Genomic DNA, 17,501 nt, shown 5'->3' on the forward strand with positions numbered 1-17,501 from the left:
ATATCATGTAGAAAAATAAATTTTCATTTAGGAAAGCTATTTTGTTTTGGTATCCTTAATTCCGTAGATAAGATAAAATATTGAACCGAATATGAACGGTTATTTGTTTTACCATACCAATACTCTAGTACTACCATACTATTCTTTTACAATTGATTAATGATGCTGCTTGAAAATATTTTCAAAATCTATATTTTATCTTGATATCAGCATATTGGTACCCTAACATATGTACAGCTAGTAACAGCTATTCAGTATATTGTGGAAATATTTTAAATACAATAATAGTGAACATCTACTGCATATGGTGGGCTCATGACACAATTATGAACTCAACCTCGATCGAAGTTGATTAGAAAACTTGTGGGTCAGGTCAAACAAGGGACCAAGAAAACATGAAATTGATATGTCACTGGCATACATTTCTGTGGTAATAATATTCAAAGACATCTGCAATGCTCATCAATATGCTACGACAGCATAGCCTATTCCAATGACATAACTGAATATCGGTCAAGAGGCTTGGTTATCTTGACACCATGCGATGTTGTCTGTCATCGTCAACAAGTCAGGGCGAGCAAACACCCGGCAAGCATGTATTATCATAAACTGCAGACCCCCGTGCCCAAGACTCTGTCGGTGTCATCCTTCTTCTATTTCATCTTCACTTTCGTTTTCTTTCAATCAACCAGGTGGTTGTGTTTTGTTCCACGATTACACAATTCGTGGGTGTCACATTTTTCAATCGGCATTATTTGACGGTTTACTTGTTTATAGTTTCAACGTAAGTTGCTCTTCGTGGAAACTAACGTTCTCGGTTCAGCTATTTGATTATATCCTAAACGTGTGACTGTTGCTCATTAAAATTATAAATAGATAACGAGAAAGATTTGGAGAATGATTATAATAATCCTAATGTATTCATATGATATGCAATCTAAATATGACGTCGAAATGAGTGGTCTACGATTGATTAATTCAACTTATTAAGAAATAAAGCGCTACAAAATATTTTTGTTTTGAATGCAATCAACAATACTGATACACCTGTGTATTTGAGAAGCATGTTGCAATTGATAAATAGGGAAGAAACCAGTTTTAAATGACGAATATTTCAAACATTGCTTTCAGTAAATATTCGCCTCGCTTTACTCAATCAGATATCATACCTTACTAGCTCAGCTTAGCCTCATTGACCGCCCGTTAGTTTCCCGTGATTTATCAGAAACCAGTTGAAATTGTATATTGAACCAAATGCATGATATTTGGAAGTAGAAGATCATGCTCAACGTGCAACCTGAACTGACTTCGAGCATGAAATGATCAATACCGTAGATGGCCACGCCCATGCAGGCCATTGTAGGAAGGAAATGAATGTCAGTTCAACACTTGTTGCTAGTAGTGACCGAGGAATTCTCTGCATCAGCATAAGTGTCACGGGAAAAGAGTAGTGTTAGTGGGACGATCTCATAGTGAAACTCTTTGTTTTGTAGCTTCTCAGCTTTTCTTATCTTAACAATTCTAAGACAAGTTTTGAAATTGTCGGGTTCTGATCTTCTGCCTGATATCTAGCTATCACAGTAAACACCCCGACACTTCAACTATTTGAACTAAAAATATCTAAGTCAACCATGACTTCTGAACCAAAAAAATAAGACTTGAAAATTCGAAGAAGTCCCAGGCTAAGTCGTATTTCTCCCGGATAGATTCCTAGTTGGTCATATAAACACAAAAGCATTAAAACAGTTTGTATGGTAAAAAAATATATGTAATTCTGATAGAACAATTTTATTGTATCGCCATATACGAAATTGAGACGCGGACAAATTGGGCTCACCACCATTTAGACGGCATAGAATATGCATTAGAAAACTAAATTTGTAATTCAATTTAAGTTAGCAAAAGAAGCGTAAGAAATAGAGAAAACTACAAACAACTTTTGAGCGGAACAGTCTCAATGAAAGCACCGCTAACGAATCACACCATGAGAATAAGCGAAGTGAAACGAGTATGATTTAAGCTCACCGTAACCTATAGAGTAAGAAGAACGAGACGTAACATGAAAGAAGAAAAAAAATTTCAGGGCAGACTATTCTTAAAAATTCGATAGAATAGATAAGAAAACTCGAAAAATTAAGGAAAAGTTCTATCAGAAGAATTTTCAACACATTTAAATATTTTTTCGTACAACGCCATATCAGAAATGCATTTGCAATTTTAATTTTTTGTGATTCTCATATAGAAAGGCTATACAATCACTGATAATTACAGGGTGATGTGCACCAATAATGTGAAATAATGTCATTCACTTTTCTTGGATATGGCTGAAACGATTTTCACACAATAAGATTCGAATGAAAGATCTTATGGTCCCATACAAGGTTCCTGCATTTCATTGGAATCCGTCACTTAGGGTGCTTAGTGTTAAAATGTCAATTTGAAGAGTTTTTTTTCCATAAACTACCTCTTTGAATTGTCCAGAGAATTTCTCTAGTTTGCAGATCATGATAGTCTGTAATCAAATAAAGGATTGATAGTCGCATAAATGAATTGCTGAGTTTTATCCAAATCCGACTACCGATACTTTTTTTCCAAATTCAAATCGTAAAAAAAATTGTAGGTCATATTAGTTTATGGTTGAATGGGGTGAGAAGTGTGAACTGAATTACTGATGAATGGTCTCTTCGACCTCAGTATGTTCAATGTGATAGTGTTCCGATTGTTGTTTAAATTACTACGTTGTGTTATTAATTGGCCCTTTCGAAAATAGTTTTAAAAGTGCGATAAAGTGATTGGCCATACATGTGTTATGGTATGGCGAGAGTACTATTTATTCAGTAATGTCGATTCGCAAAACTAAAATCGAATCGATGCTCAAGCGGCGGAAACTGAGAATTTACGCCCCAAAATTCAGCGATATTAACCGATCGAAGCGTCGTCTGCATATCATTGTCGGTGTTATCAGATTTCTATGGAATATTTGAAAATCTACAAGTTAATACTGTTATTCATGCTGAAGATCTAAAAGGGGTCTGCAGCAAACCCATCCGCGAGTGTTAATTTTATTTAATTCTTTCAGTAGTCGTTTTTCATCTCGCGTTGTTGACAGCAATGCGAATAGGAGAAAAGGATAATATATAGGAGAAAATGGATAAGAAGAGAAAGGCATCATTGCACCACTAGGTGGATTAAAATAGGTTTTTTTTGTAACGTGAGCCCTTCACGAGACTCATGTTTAGGTGCGCTTTTTTACAATTGTTTTGTGACGTCATTATCTGGAAGTAATAGAGCGAATAATAGTTTTAGGAAAATGTTCACCGCCTCCAATACTTACTGGCTCTGGGGTTTTACAACAATAATTCAATAATCGAAACAACAATAATAATCGAAAAATTCTTAAATGGAACTTTCATCGATAACTTAGATATGACGAGACCGGATCTGTCTGGAACTGTTACAGAACTCGGATTCGACTCCCGCACTTGTTTCCGGAATTACAAGGTAATGTGACTAAGCAATAATCAGATTACAAAATTTACATAATTGGTCATCAATTTCATCTCATTTGTTATTTGATTGCTAATATATGCACAAGGCATTAGATCCCTAAGTTTTCGAAATTAGTATGTGTATGAGAAATTATAATTAATTTCATTTAAACGAAAGTAACCTAGGTACAAAAGTAGTGGCGTTTCATACTTATTTGATATAAATTGTTCGTATACCAAATATGTAAGGCCTTACTCACTCTATGTTTTGCTTTGATTGATTGTCTTTGTTTGCGACTGTTTCTCATCGATAGACAATCATTATTTGCGGTGTCTTTCTCCGTTAAAAGCAATTGCGCGGAAAGGAAAACGATTACTTTCAACCACAGGAAATTATTAGACATACAAAATTTGATGCGTATATTGACCAACCGACAAACCGATCATAGACTAATTGCTGGTCGTATTCATTGAACCGTTACGCATCTCTCTTTCATTAGGTGTCGAGATACAAGTGATTCGCAAGTAAAGCAACATGGATAAAATCCATAGCGTGCTGTCTCGTAATTACACTAGGTTTTTTTCCATTGACGGTCAAGTTCGAGACCACCTGGTGTCGTTATAAATCACCAGCAAAAATCCATGACGGGGCTTCAACGATATAAGTAATTAGGCGTTGCATTATTACAATAGTATTTTCGGATGCTACATACTGTTATTGGATACCAACAACATTTGTATGTCGATTACTTTGGCATTGAAAATGCTTTCATATCTTCACATGAGGTTAAATGAGTAGTTTGATCATTTGTACATCAAGTTGTTAATACAATTTTTGGAAAAATGTTCATCACTTTTTCAGCGAATTCAGCAGAAATAATAGAAATAATTGATAACATATACTGCTTTACTTTTAATTTATTTCTTTATTGGTTTGAGCATAAAAAGATTTTTAGATTTTGAGAATATTAAAAGGCAATTTATAATCTTAGGATCTTCATCATTTTTGTATAATGCAAAAATAGTTTTCTTCATGGTTGCTTGAAATTTTCTAGAAAATATCAGCTAATTCAGTACATTTTGCAAAACAGAATGAAGTTTTTACGAAGATTTACGAACACTATTGTCTCCACGTTCAACATCAGAAATTCGATACTAAACAATTTCAGAAACCAACAAAAGAATAAATGGCAAAAACCGAATCGACATGCACCGATTGGATGTCTTGGATAGAGATATCGGTTCGAATCACATTAATTTAAAATAAAAGCGAATGTAGGGTAACGGTACCCCCATTCGTCTCTGCTCCAGTAGTCATCTCATATACGAATACTATTACTTAGAGTGAGATCTGCTGCCCCTGTTCGATAGATTGACTTTAAGGGTATCGGTATGAAAATCGGTAAACTCGCTTCGATTTTTCGAGTCAATGTATTCAAACGCGACTCGTTTGCCACAAAAAAATGAAATATCAGTAAGCTAAATGCTAAACCACTGAAAAATTCACTCATATTCGTGTGTTTAACCGTAAGAAATACGCTAGAATTTAGGGTAACGGCTCCCTATTTCATCTGAGCTCCTATTTCCATCTCATCCCGTCACCTCATTACTTTGAACATGAATAATATTTTACAACCTACCTGAACCAAACTGTGGAATGTTTTAAAATGATTATAAAAGCTATTGTCACACTTTTCCATCGAAAGAAATGGTTTTATATTCTTCGGTGATCGTTTTTTTCATTTAAAATAAACTTGCTTTTCAATTTAGGACACATTTTCGTCTCAAGATTTACAGTTCGTTATGTTTCTGATTATCTACTAATCGAATCGTCTCAAAACATGATCACTATTTCGCACAATTACACTACCATTGAATGCTGGATGACTTCATAGTTAGTAATATTCACGTGCCACTTGTTTAGTTAACGATTAAAAACTTCAAAAATTACCCGACAAGCAATAAAAGTCTTCAAAAATATGAGATGAAAGTTTTTCACTTAGTTCACTTGATTGCGCTTTGTTTTCATCTCATTTGGTTTCGCAAAGTTGCCAAGTTGTCTCATAATGATACAAAACAAAAATTGTTTGTCTTCTTCAAATTATCATCAAAAAGTATGTTTTTGGTATCCGTGACATTAGTTTAATTATATTATTGATATTTACATTTCAATAAAACTGTTTCGGCTTCGATTATTACCACAAAGAGCGTGTTAAATACTATCGAAATAACCATTGTGGCAAATTTAGTAGCACTGGTTTCATTCCGCTATACGTCAACATAACGCTGTGAAGTGTGTGTGTGTGTGTGTGTGTGTGTGTGTGTGTGTGTGTGTGTGTGTGTGTGTGTGTGTGTGTGTGTGTGTGTGTGTGTGTGTGTGTGTGTGTATGTGTGAGTGTGTGTGTTTCATCGGCTGTGTACAGAGATGCCAGATATTTTCATAGAAAATATGTATTACTTTGCATTGAAAGTCTGTATCAGTTCTATCAGTTTTCACTAATAAAATGGTGTTAATCATAATCAATTATCTGCATAAAAGATTTCCACTTTATCATGTGATTTGTCCTTTGATTAATAAACTTTTAAAGAATCACTGCAATCAAATACTAATAGATAGAAAAAAGTCTAATTTTTTACTTCTCACTTTTTATAAACCTGTACAAATCTGTATTAAATTTAGGAAATCTGTATAAAATCTATACTTTGATTTAAAACAGTATGCGAACGCAAAAATCTATACAATACAGATAAATCTGTATAAATGGCATCTCTGGCTCTGCATTTTGTTTTAAGAAGGTCTAATGCCTAAATAGTAACAATTCCGTTTTTGGTTTTATTTAAAATGATTTTAGTAAGTAAATCGGTCATTCAGTAAAAACCATTCAAGCGAAGAGGTTGTGTTTCGATTGTACTGGCTCGTGAGTTAACGGCTGCTACCGAGACAATTCTAAGCTTCAGGTAGTTAAACTGCCCATAGCAAACGCAATATTCGGGGCGTTTCCCGACTGGAAAGCTAGCAACGAAGGCCATCCCGTTCATACGCACAGAGGTGTAGAGACACAGAGGTGCGAGAGCATAGAAGTGACGAGTCACAGAGGTGCCATCGCATAAAGGTGCGAAGACGAAGGGGTGCAAAGGCACAGAGGTGCTAAAGCAACCCAGTGCTGATCTACCAGGTACCAGAATTTGTACGCTGCGTAGGATCAAAAGAGACGGCATATATCGCGAGGTGCTACACTGCAAGCATCGCATTTGATCGCCACCAAGAGCAAAAGCACTGTACCTGGGGTCAGGTACAGCAAGTGCAGTGGTGTTCACAACGACGGCAGAGCAACTGAGATAGCAGTAAACGACAGAAGACTGCCAATTGGAAACAGCAAAAGACTGCCAATTGGAAATCGTTGGAAGAGCTTCACGTCGTTCTTCACGATAAAGGAACAGAGACATCAGCTACAAGGTAGATTTAATTTAATTTATTTTTTATTTCTTATATCTGAAATTTTACTAAACATAAGTTTTTATTTTGGTATTATTAATTTACAAAAAAAATTTAATGTAATGGATGATCTCATGGAAGATCATCCGAATCCGATTCCGGATACTAGTAAAAGTTTAAATACTCCGAGGGCTAAACATTATCCACAGGGTACCACTGGGCCATGGATAGTCTATCTTCGAAAAAAAGAAAAGATTTTAAACTTGATGCAAATTACAAAGGATTTGACATCACATTTCTCTGAAGTTAAAGAAATCTGTAAGGTTAATAGAGATAAAATTCGAGTTGTAGTTAACGACTTGAAACAGGCAAACGATATTGTAACCTGTAAATTATTTGCTATTGAATATCGAGTTTACATTCCATCGAAGGAGGTAGAAATTGACGGTGTTGTGACTGAAGCAAGTCTGACAGCAGATGATTTACTTAAAAATGGAGTTGGCCGTTTTAAAAACTCCATGCTTGAGGGAGTTAAGATACTCGAGTGCAAACAATTGTACTCAGCATCTATTGTCGATGGAAAAAAGTCTTATCGTCCCTCAGATTCGTTTCGCGTAACATTTGCCGGATCTGCATTGCCTAGCCATGTCTATATCGATAAAATTCGTCTTCCTGTTCGGCTTTTCGTACCGCATGTTATGAATTGCACGAACTGTAAAAAATTCGGACATACAGCTACTTACTGTAGTAATAAGTCCAAATGTATCAAATGTCAAGGGCCTCATAAGGATAATCTTTGCGATAAAGATGTTGAAAAATGTGTTTATTGTGGGGAAAGCCCTCATGATGATCTTTCAGTGTGCGCTGCATTTAAGCTGCGTAAAGACAAAATGAAGCTTTCTTTAAAAGCACGGTCTAAGCGCACATATGCAGAAATGCTCAAAACGGTCATACATGTCTCCCCTTTGGAAACCGAAAACGGTTTTTCAAATCTTGCGGAGCCAGAGGAATCTGACTCTGACGGAAATAGTGAAGATACCTCGTTTGTCACTCCTCAAGGGTCTGTTAAGAGGAGATTAACAAACCACAAAATACCAAAAAAGACACCTAAAATTATACCTTCAAAAAAAGATCCCCGTGTTAAAGCTAAAAAGCCAAATTTAAAACCAAAAACTGTGCCTCCTGGTTTGTCAAATTCACAAACCAATCCAGGAACTAGCTCAAGAAAAGACAATAATCCAGTGGGCTCCATTTCACATTCACCAACAGGATTACTGAAATTTTCGGAAATTGTAGAATGGATTTTCGCTGCATTCAATATTTCTGAACCTCTAAAGACCATCATAACAGCATTCCTTCCAATAGCTAGAACTTTTTTGAAACAGTTATCAGCTCAATGGCCAGCTCTTACAGGTTTTGTATCATTTGATGGATAATTTATCATCCGCCGCAAATGATTCAATCACTGTCCTGCAGTGGAATTGTCGAAGCATCATGCCAAAACTTGATTCATTTAAAGTTTTGTTGCATAGTCAAAAATGTGATGTATTTGCTTTGTGCGAAACATGGCTTACATCAAACATAGCCTTAAATTTTAATGACTTTAACATTATACGTCTCGACAGAGACTCCCCGTATGGTGGAGTGCTTTTAGGAATTAAGAAATGTTATTCCTTTTATAGATTAAACATTCCTTCGACTTCTAGTATAGAAGTTGTTGCTTGTCAAATAAACATTAAAGGAAAGGACATTTGCATTGCTTCGGTATATATTCCTCCAAGAGCTCAAGTTGGACAACGACAGCTTAATGAAATTGTCGAAGCCCTTCCTGCTCCACGTTTGATTTTAGGAGATTTCAATTCGCACGGAATGATGTGGGGTTCCGTTTACAATGATAGCAGATCATCTCTAATATATAATATTTGCGACAATTTTAGCATGACGGTACTAAATATGGGTAGCATGACACGGATCCCAAGACCTCCTGCACGTCCAAGTGCATTAGATTTATCTCTTTGTTCGACTTCAATTCGACTAGATTGCACCTGGAAAGTATTTCCTGATTTACATGGTAGCGATCATTTACCAATCATCATCTCAATTAGCAGTAACAAAGGCATTGCTAATTCAGTTAATATTCCATATGATTTGACAAAAAATATTGACTGGATTAAATACCAAAGTAATATTTCAAGTGTCTTAACTTCAATGGAAGAGCTTCCCCCACTTGAAGAATATGACTTCCTCGTTTGTTCGATTCTGGAGGCCGCAGAACAAGCCCAAACCAAACGATTTCTTGGTCCATCGTCTAACAGAAGACCTCCAAATCCTTGGTGGGACAAAGAGTGCTCAGATGCTAAACACGCGAAACAAAATGCTTTCAAGACGTTTTTAAAACGAGGAGGAGGAACTCCTCAGAATTTTGAAAAATTCTTGGTTTTAGAAACCAAGTACAAGAACATACTTCGGGTTAAGAAATGCAGCTATTGGAGACATTTTGTGGAAGGTTTGTCAAGAGAAACCTCAATGAGCACTCTTTGGAATACGGCCAGACGAATGAGGAATCGTAACGTAGGAAATGAGAGTGAGGAGTACTCGAATCGATGGATATTTGATTTTGCGAGGAAAGTTTGTCCAGATTCCGTTCCTACGCATAGCATTGTTAGGGAGTCTTCTTCAAATGATGATTCCATTGATAGCCCCTTTTCAATGATGGAATTTTCCATAGCACTCATGTCTTGTAACAATAACGCTCCTGGATTGGACAGAATTAAATTCAACTTGGTGAAGAATCTGCCCGACCTCGCAAAAAGACGTTTGTTGGAATTGTTCAACAAGTTTCTTGAGCAAAATATTGTTCCACCTGACTGGAGACAAGTGAAAGTTATCGCCATTCAAAAGCCGGGGAAACCAGCTTCCAATCACAACTCATATAGACCCATTGCGATGTTGTCCTGCATCAGAAAATTGTTCGAAAAAATTATTCTACGACGTCTCGACACTTGGGTCGAGACGAACGGTTTGTTGTCAGATACTCAGTTTGGCTTCCGTAGAAATAAAGGGACGAATGATTGCCTTGCATTACTTTCGTCTGACATCCAAATTGCCTTCGCTCAAAAGCAACAAATGGCATCTGTATTTTTAGACATTAAAGGAGCATTTGATTCAGTTTCCATTGATGTTCTTTCAGACAAGCTCCACCAACATGGACTCCCAGCGGTTATAAATAATTATTTGCACAACCTTTTGTCAGAGAAACGCATGCATTTTTCACATGGCGATTTGGCAACAATCAGAATTAGCTACATGGGTCTCCCGCAAGGCTCATGCCTCAGTCCGCTCCTCTATAATTTTTACGTGAATGACATTGACAGCTGTCTAGTAACCCCATGTACACTAAGACAATTGGCAGATGATGGCGTGGTTTCAGTTACTGGATCCAAAGCTATTGATCTGCAAAAACCATTGCAAGATACCTTAGATAAATTGTCCGTTTGGGCTGTTCATCTTGGTATCGAATTCTCTGCGGAGAAAACAGAGCTGGTCGTCTTTTCAAAAAAGCATGATCCCGCGCAACTTCAGCTTCATATGATGGGAAGAATAATCGAACAGGTTTTGACTTTCAAATACCTCGGGGTGTGGTTTGATTCCAAATGCACGTGGGGAGGACACATTAGGTATCTGATAACGAAATGCCAACAAAGAGTAAATTTTCTTCGAACAATAACAGGGTCTTGGTGGGGTGCTCATCCGCAAGATCTAATAAAATTGTATCAGACAACGATACTTTCAGTGATGGAATATGGATGCGTTTGTTTTCGTTCCGCTGCAAATTCTCATATTATCAAACTTGAGCGAATTCAGTACCGTTGTTTGCGAATTGCTTTAGGCTGCATGCATTCGACACATACAATGAGTCTTGAAGTTCTGGCGGGAGTTCTTCCATTAAAAGATCGATTTTGGGAGCTTTCATCACGCCTGCTAATAAGATGTGATGTGCTGAATCCCATGGTAATTAATAATTTCGAACGACTAGTCGAGCTTCGATCTCAAACAAAATTCATGACAGTATATTTTAACCATATGTCACAGGAAATCAACCCTTCAAGATATATTCCTATCCGTGTCAGCCTCCTAAATGTACCTGACTCAACTTTATTTTTCGACACATCCATGCAGCGCGAAGTGCGTGGAATCCCGGACCACCTACGCTCTATGGAAATCCCAAAAATATTTTCAAGTAAGTTCAGGCATATTAACTCTGAGAAAATGTTTTACACGGACGGATCGCGAATGGAAGAAGCGACAGGGTTTGGTATGTTCAACAATAATGTTTCGGCCTCATTCAAGCTTCAAGAACCTGCATCTGTTTATATAGCAGAGTTAGCAGCAGTTCATTATAGCTTGAATGTAATCGTCACATTATCTCCAAACCATTATTTCCTCTTCACAGATAGTCTGAGTGCAATTGAAGCCATTCGCTCAAACGCTGCTGGCAAAAATGAACCGTTTTTCTTGGGTAAAATAAAACAGTGTCTGAACGACATATTGAATAATAATTATCTAATCACAATAGTTTGGGTTCCGGCTCATTGCTCCATTCCAGGCAATGAAAGAGCCGATATTTTAGCCAAACGTGGTGCTATTGAGGGTGAAATTTATGAGAGACCGATTGCTTTCAACGAATTCTATAGCGCGTCTCGCCAAAGAACACTTGCCAGCTGGCAAGCTTCTTGGGATAAAGATGATCTGGGTCGGTGGATGCACTCAATTATTCCTAAAATATCGACAAAGGCATGGTTCAGGGGACTGGATGTGAGTAGAGATTTCATTCGTGTGATGTCCAGACTCATGTCCAATCACTACACGTTAGATGCACATCTCCTTCGAATTGGACTTTCCGAGACTAATCATTGTGCTTGCGACGAAGGTTACCGCGATATTGACCATGTTGTTTGGACATGCGTGGAGTTTCGTGATGTCAGATCTCAACTAATAAATTCCTTGCGTACCCAAGGTAGACTATCCAATGTCCCAGTTCGCGACATTCTTGCTTGTCGTGACCTTCCATACATGAAACTTCTTTATCATTTCATTAAATCCATTGGAGTTCCAATTTAAATTTTATTTTATGTTAAACTGTTTTCTCTTCCATGAGTTCAACCAATAGCCAACTATAGGATATTGAATATAAGTGGTGAACTGATACAAACAATCCTGAAATAGTTATAAGATCATGTACAAAATAAATGTATTTTATTTAATGTAATTTAAAATAGCAACTCGCTTGATAAAAACAGTGTTTAGATTAACTAATGAGTACCAACATACTAATATGATATTCGAAATGTATTAGGTTTAAACTACTATGTATTGTGGATGCCACGGCGAAGAAAAACTTATGTATATTGCCTATGAAATAAACGTATTTATGAAAAAAAAAAAAAAAAAAGTAAGTAAATCGGGGTTTTGAGGCGACGTTCTTACAAATGAGATGAAATAGGGAGCCCTTACCCTATGCGATTTTAGTTTCGAACTGTACGTGTATTAACAGCGTTCGTACTAATAAAAGGTTCCATTTTTGTTTACAGACGAATAAACAAAATGCAGTGGTTTGGATTCGTTAGTTTATTGTTGCGAATGAAACGTTCGAATGCATTGAAAACAGTTCATCCGGTTTCCGACAACTTTCCCTTCTAATGTAAAGATAATTTGCAATCATAAGATAAATTTGTGTTTTTGAATAAAACATTTGGGAAGGACAGCGGACATAGTAAAAGGTTTGATTTTCTTTTATCTGGCGAGACTTCGAATATATGCGTGGTTCCATGTTTTGAGACATCAAATTTTACCATATCGTTTTGATGCTTTATGGAAAATACTCGATAAATAAACATTTTTTATTTTAGATTAAATGCATGATTTTACTATCGAAAACATGGCCAAAATAATTGTAATTATCAGTTACATGGTCTCCTTTCATTATTTTCGCAGTAAACATACGAGAAGAAGGTTTTTATCATGACGTACAAAATAAACTCAGATTCATCTTTGACAGTTCAGAAGGACTAAGCTTGTTGAAATCGGTTATTTATTTTATTTCGTCAAGCAAATGTAGACTACATATAAATGGTTTTCAATGTTTACTTAAATACTATGCATTATTTCTATGACTAAGCTGGAATTTCATTTCATTTTGGACATACCAAGGTCAAGATGTTCGTAATATTGATTGTAGTGGCGCATTATTCGATTGATTGGGCTATATTTGGCATAAAAATAAAGAAATAATGTCGCTGATAAAATTATGCATTGCAAGGTCGCGGCGTTCTTCAAGTGTTTGTATATTGATGAGCATGCAGCGTGCTTTAATGAATGCATGTCGTCTGCATATATAAGCACTTTTAGATTTTTGAGTAAGAAGGAAATGTCATTTATATGTAAAATGAAGAGGAGAGGCCCTAAGTATACGCCAGAAGTTACATTAATTGGTTCAGGCAGTATGTTTGGAAGCGAACTACCTGTACACGATTCGTTAACTATGATTTGAGCCATTCCAGAAGGGTATGATTTATGCCATATTTTTGTAGTTTGTATAGAAGTAATTGTATGTCAATACGGTCGAAAGCTTTGCTAAAGTCAGTGTAAAGAGTTTCTACGTGGTTGCCAGCGTCCATTGCATTCAGAGTGAATGTCATAAATTCTTAGAGATTTGTTATAGTTTGAGCGGTCTTTAAAAAAACCATGTTGTTTGTTTGTTATTACATCTTTAAGTTGATGAAAAAAATTTTCGTTTACAATTTTTTCAAATAATTTTGGATTGCATGAGGCTATTCAACGGTAGTACCGAATGTTAGATTTTGCACCAGATTTAAATATTGGTACAAGAAAAGAAGATTTCCATGCTTTAGGAAAAGTATATTTGTTAAGTTATAAGTGAAAAATAGTAGGTTAAGACATATCTGAGAAAATTGCGCGTAACAAATCGTTAAAAGGTGCACATGCATACAGACATTTTCCGATTTCGCAGAGCTGATTCGATTGGTATATAACACTATGGGTCTTTGAGGCTCCGTTCGATAGTCGGTTTTTCCAGCAATTCTAAAACCTTTCTACAGAGAAATGCAAAAATTCACTATCCCTGGGTAATGCTCATGGTCATTTAGGGGTTATCTTAGGTTTGTGCTTAGAGCACGTAACTGTATTTACTTTTCTTTACGTTTCGCCTTAGACTCGTCAGTGCAGAGCAGTTCAAGCTTCAACTTGAACGACTAATCAGATAGTTATGTTCAAATTTCGACTATTCAGACGTAAAGTTGCTACTTGCAAATCAAATTTTGCACCGAAGTACCACGGCTCTACTAACGTGCCAAACGAAAATGTTGTTGGCCGATTCAGGTATGATCATTTAGGGGTTATCCTATGTTTGTGTTTAGGGCACATAACCGTTTATACACGGAAAGACCGATATCAGCATTTTGGCGAAAAAATTAGTTGATTTTCTGATTTTAGTTAGTTATTTTTTGAGACAACTAAAAAAATCTTACTTTTGCTAATTTAGATTTTTTAATTCTAATTTCCTTGATAATAATAAAATATTTATTGAAATGGCTATTTTTTTAGTTGAATTCACCAATTGTCATTTCTTAGCTAAGGCACACTTCATATCCATTCAACTAATTTTTTAGTTGAATTAGAGAAATAAAACGTTGTTTTCAACCAACATAAATGGTTGAATTGGTTTCTGCAATTTGCAGCTATATGGCGCTCTGTCGCCGAAATAACGCCACGTAATGACTACTAGCCACTAGATGGCACACTACAACCGAAAAAAATTTCAGTCGCGATTGTCTTTTCTATATTGGCAGGTATAAATACGATGTTGTATTGGAGAAAAAGACATAAGCGAAACATAAACTTCTTTTTGAACATTTTTCTTCTAAATCGCTGTTTTCTTCATTCGACTTCGCGAAATCGACTCTCTCACTGAAAACTTTGAGCACTCGGAAAATAAAAACCGAATACAAGTAGTACATCGAACGGCGTGGCCCGGAAGGTTGGAAGATACAAAAAACATCATTTGACATGTACAATTAGAGTGCACATTCGAAACTCACTTCACTGTGCCGCGAAAAAAACATTATTACGTACAATCGCTTCAAATGCGAACAAATTCTGAATAAATACATTTTCCACTAACAGTTTACGTCATTTTTACATACCGGTTTAGAAATTTATATATGGATATATCGTAACACATGCGTAAAACATCTAAACAATTTGCAAGCAGTTTCAACAAGACTGTCCCTTTTAGCTTTTTAATGGATTGTTTTGTTTTGTCACTTCTCATGAACTTTGTGGGTAATAAACTGGTGATAGATAAATAGAAACAAATTTTCTGATTTTAAAAACAAAATTAGTTTTTTTTTTTTTTCATAAATACGTTTATTTCATAGGCAATATACATAAGTTTTTCTTCGCCGTGGCATCCACAATACATAGTAGTTTAAACCTAATACATTTCGAATATCATATTAGTATGTTGGTACTCATTAGTTAATCTAAACACTGTTTTTATCAAGCGAGTTGCTATTTTAAATTACATTAAATAAAATACATTTATTTTGTACATGATCTTATAACTATTTCAGGATTGTTTGTATCAGTTCACCACTTATATTCAATATCCTATAGTTGGCTATTGGTTGAACTCATGGAAGAGAAAACAGTTTAACATAAAATAAAATTTAAATTGGAACTCCAATGGATTTAATGAAATGATAAAGAAGTTTCATGTATGGAAGGTCACGACAAGAAGAATAACAAAATTAGTTGTCAATGAGAATTTCGTGTTGGATTGAGATATTGCTGGTTTGTGTCCAGAATATTCGCCAACTAAACACATTCTCTAAAAATAAGAGTTTTTTTTCAGCAAATAAATTCTCAATTTTAACTAATTTTATAGTTATTTTGGAAATTTTGTTGTTAAAATCAACTAATTCAAAAACAGTAATACGAATTAGGCGCAGAGCTAATTTCGGTCGTTCCGTGTAGTTTTTTTCACTTTAATATTCTCATAGTACTAATAGTTTTGTAGTCATTTCAGTGGTTACTAATCAATTTAAAAACAATTTCAATCGCTTTTTTTCGGTGTCTTGTAAATGATGTGTTAGTACTACCAATTGTGTCTATATAATTGCTCCGATACATCACTATTCACTCAATAAGGGTGGTTTCACTGATGTTTAGAATATGTTAACAATGAATGAGACTTCAATGTCTCTATTTCAATTGTTACAATCGTTTTTATATTATTTGCATCGATTGTTTAGTTTTTTATCGTTGATGTTCTGTTCCCTGTAGAATAAAACAGTAATCTGTATCTATATTTCTCTTGAAAAAAAAACCGAGTAATGACTTTTCAATGGTACAATTTTAAAACAATTTTAGTCAGTGTTATGAACTGGTCAAGAAACGGAAGATTTTTCGGAAGGAACCAGGTACTTGGAATGTTCAGATTTTTTTCAACGACTTGTGGTGTAAATTTTGCGATATTGTATTAATATGAAGATATTACTGAATGAATTTTAGAAAAGCGTACTTATCCAGAGAAATGTATATTAATTTCGTAATTATTGTCTTTAAATTTGATCATGAAGTCAAAAATAAATTGAGTAAAGGTACTGCTAATGACATTGTGGTTCGATGAAATAGATTAGTAGTCGCTGCGTCTAAAAGTTACATCATGAAGCGCATCACCGAAACAGCGTTCGTGGCATAAGCCGCACGGTTTGATTTATATTTTTTTCGTATTCAATGATCAAGCTCAGCAGCTTATCAACGAATGGAGAAAACTTTCAAGCGATGAATTTTAAATTTTACCGAATATCAACTAGTTGGCTTGGTGAAATTGTACAACACAACCGAATAAGTAGTGGTAACGCTGATGAGTGAGCATAGCTATAATGATAGTGCTTCATTGTGATATGAACGAGCGCGTTTCTATCGTATAAAAATGGAACAAATTAGTCGTTAATTGAGCTATGGAAATAAATCAGTGACGCAATCTACAGGTGGCTGTACTGTTGTGACGTTCCTTTTTTTGTCTAACCTTGAAATTGAAAAAGCTCTTGATTGTGATCTGTAAAACGGGTTAGTATACTTATTACTACGTCCCGGTCCCAGTTAAATATTGTCATCAAAGTTTGTTGACAAATTTTCCTATGGGAAGTGAGATTAATTAGTAGTTCAAAAGAAAATGATGTCACACGGTATTTATGGCAATGAAAAGCTGTAGAAGAAACCATTTTTTTATAAAGGTAGGAAATAGACTGTTTGAACAATTCATAAAGTAATAAGAGTGATTTAAAATAATGAATACTTTTTCCGACTGGTTAAATGATTTTATGTGCCTTACTCATCTACTTACAGTAAGTGCCCGAGCCTAAAGGTTTTTTAGAGAATGCTATTTCATAACAGTTGGATTTGGTCAATGGTTGCTTAACAGAGTCCTTTGCAGATTGGAAACGCTTTCTAATTTTACTTTATTTTAGGATGCAACCTGAGTAAGTTTTTCC

General features: G+C 35.5%; 1 protein-coding gene across 2 annotated transcripts in view; it reads left to right on the top strand.

The window, feature by feature from the left end:
* Positions 1-17,501, top strand: part of LOC131440497 (leishmanolysin-like peptidase) — a 99,166-nt gene that overhangs the window by 62,240 nt on the left and 19,425 nt on the right. The window contains exon 2 of one of the 2 annotated variants that reach the window (XM_058611817.1): positions 3,425-3,501. The exons of the other annotated variant lie outside the window; for it this stretch is intronic. Within the exon in view, the coding sequence (XP_058467800.1) occupies positions 3,427-3,501 (75 nt within the window). The 5' untranslated portion in view covers positions 3,425-3,426. The remainder of the gene's footprint in view (positions 1-3,424; positions 3,502-17,501) is intronic. 2 annotated transcript variants of the gene reach the window in all.

This window comes from Malaya genurostris, chromosome 1 (genome assembly GCF_030247185.1).
Source record: "Malaya genurostris strain Urasoe2022 chromosome 1, Malgen_1.1, whole genome shotgun sequence".
NCBI lineage: Eukaryota > Metazoa > Arthropoda > Insecta > Diptera > Culicidae > Malaya > Malaya genurostris.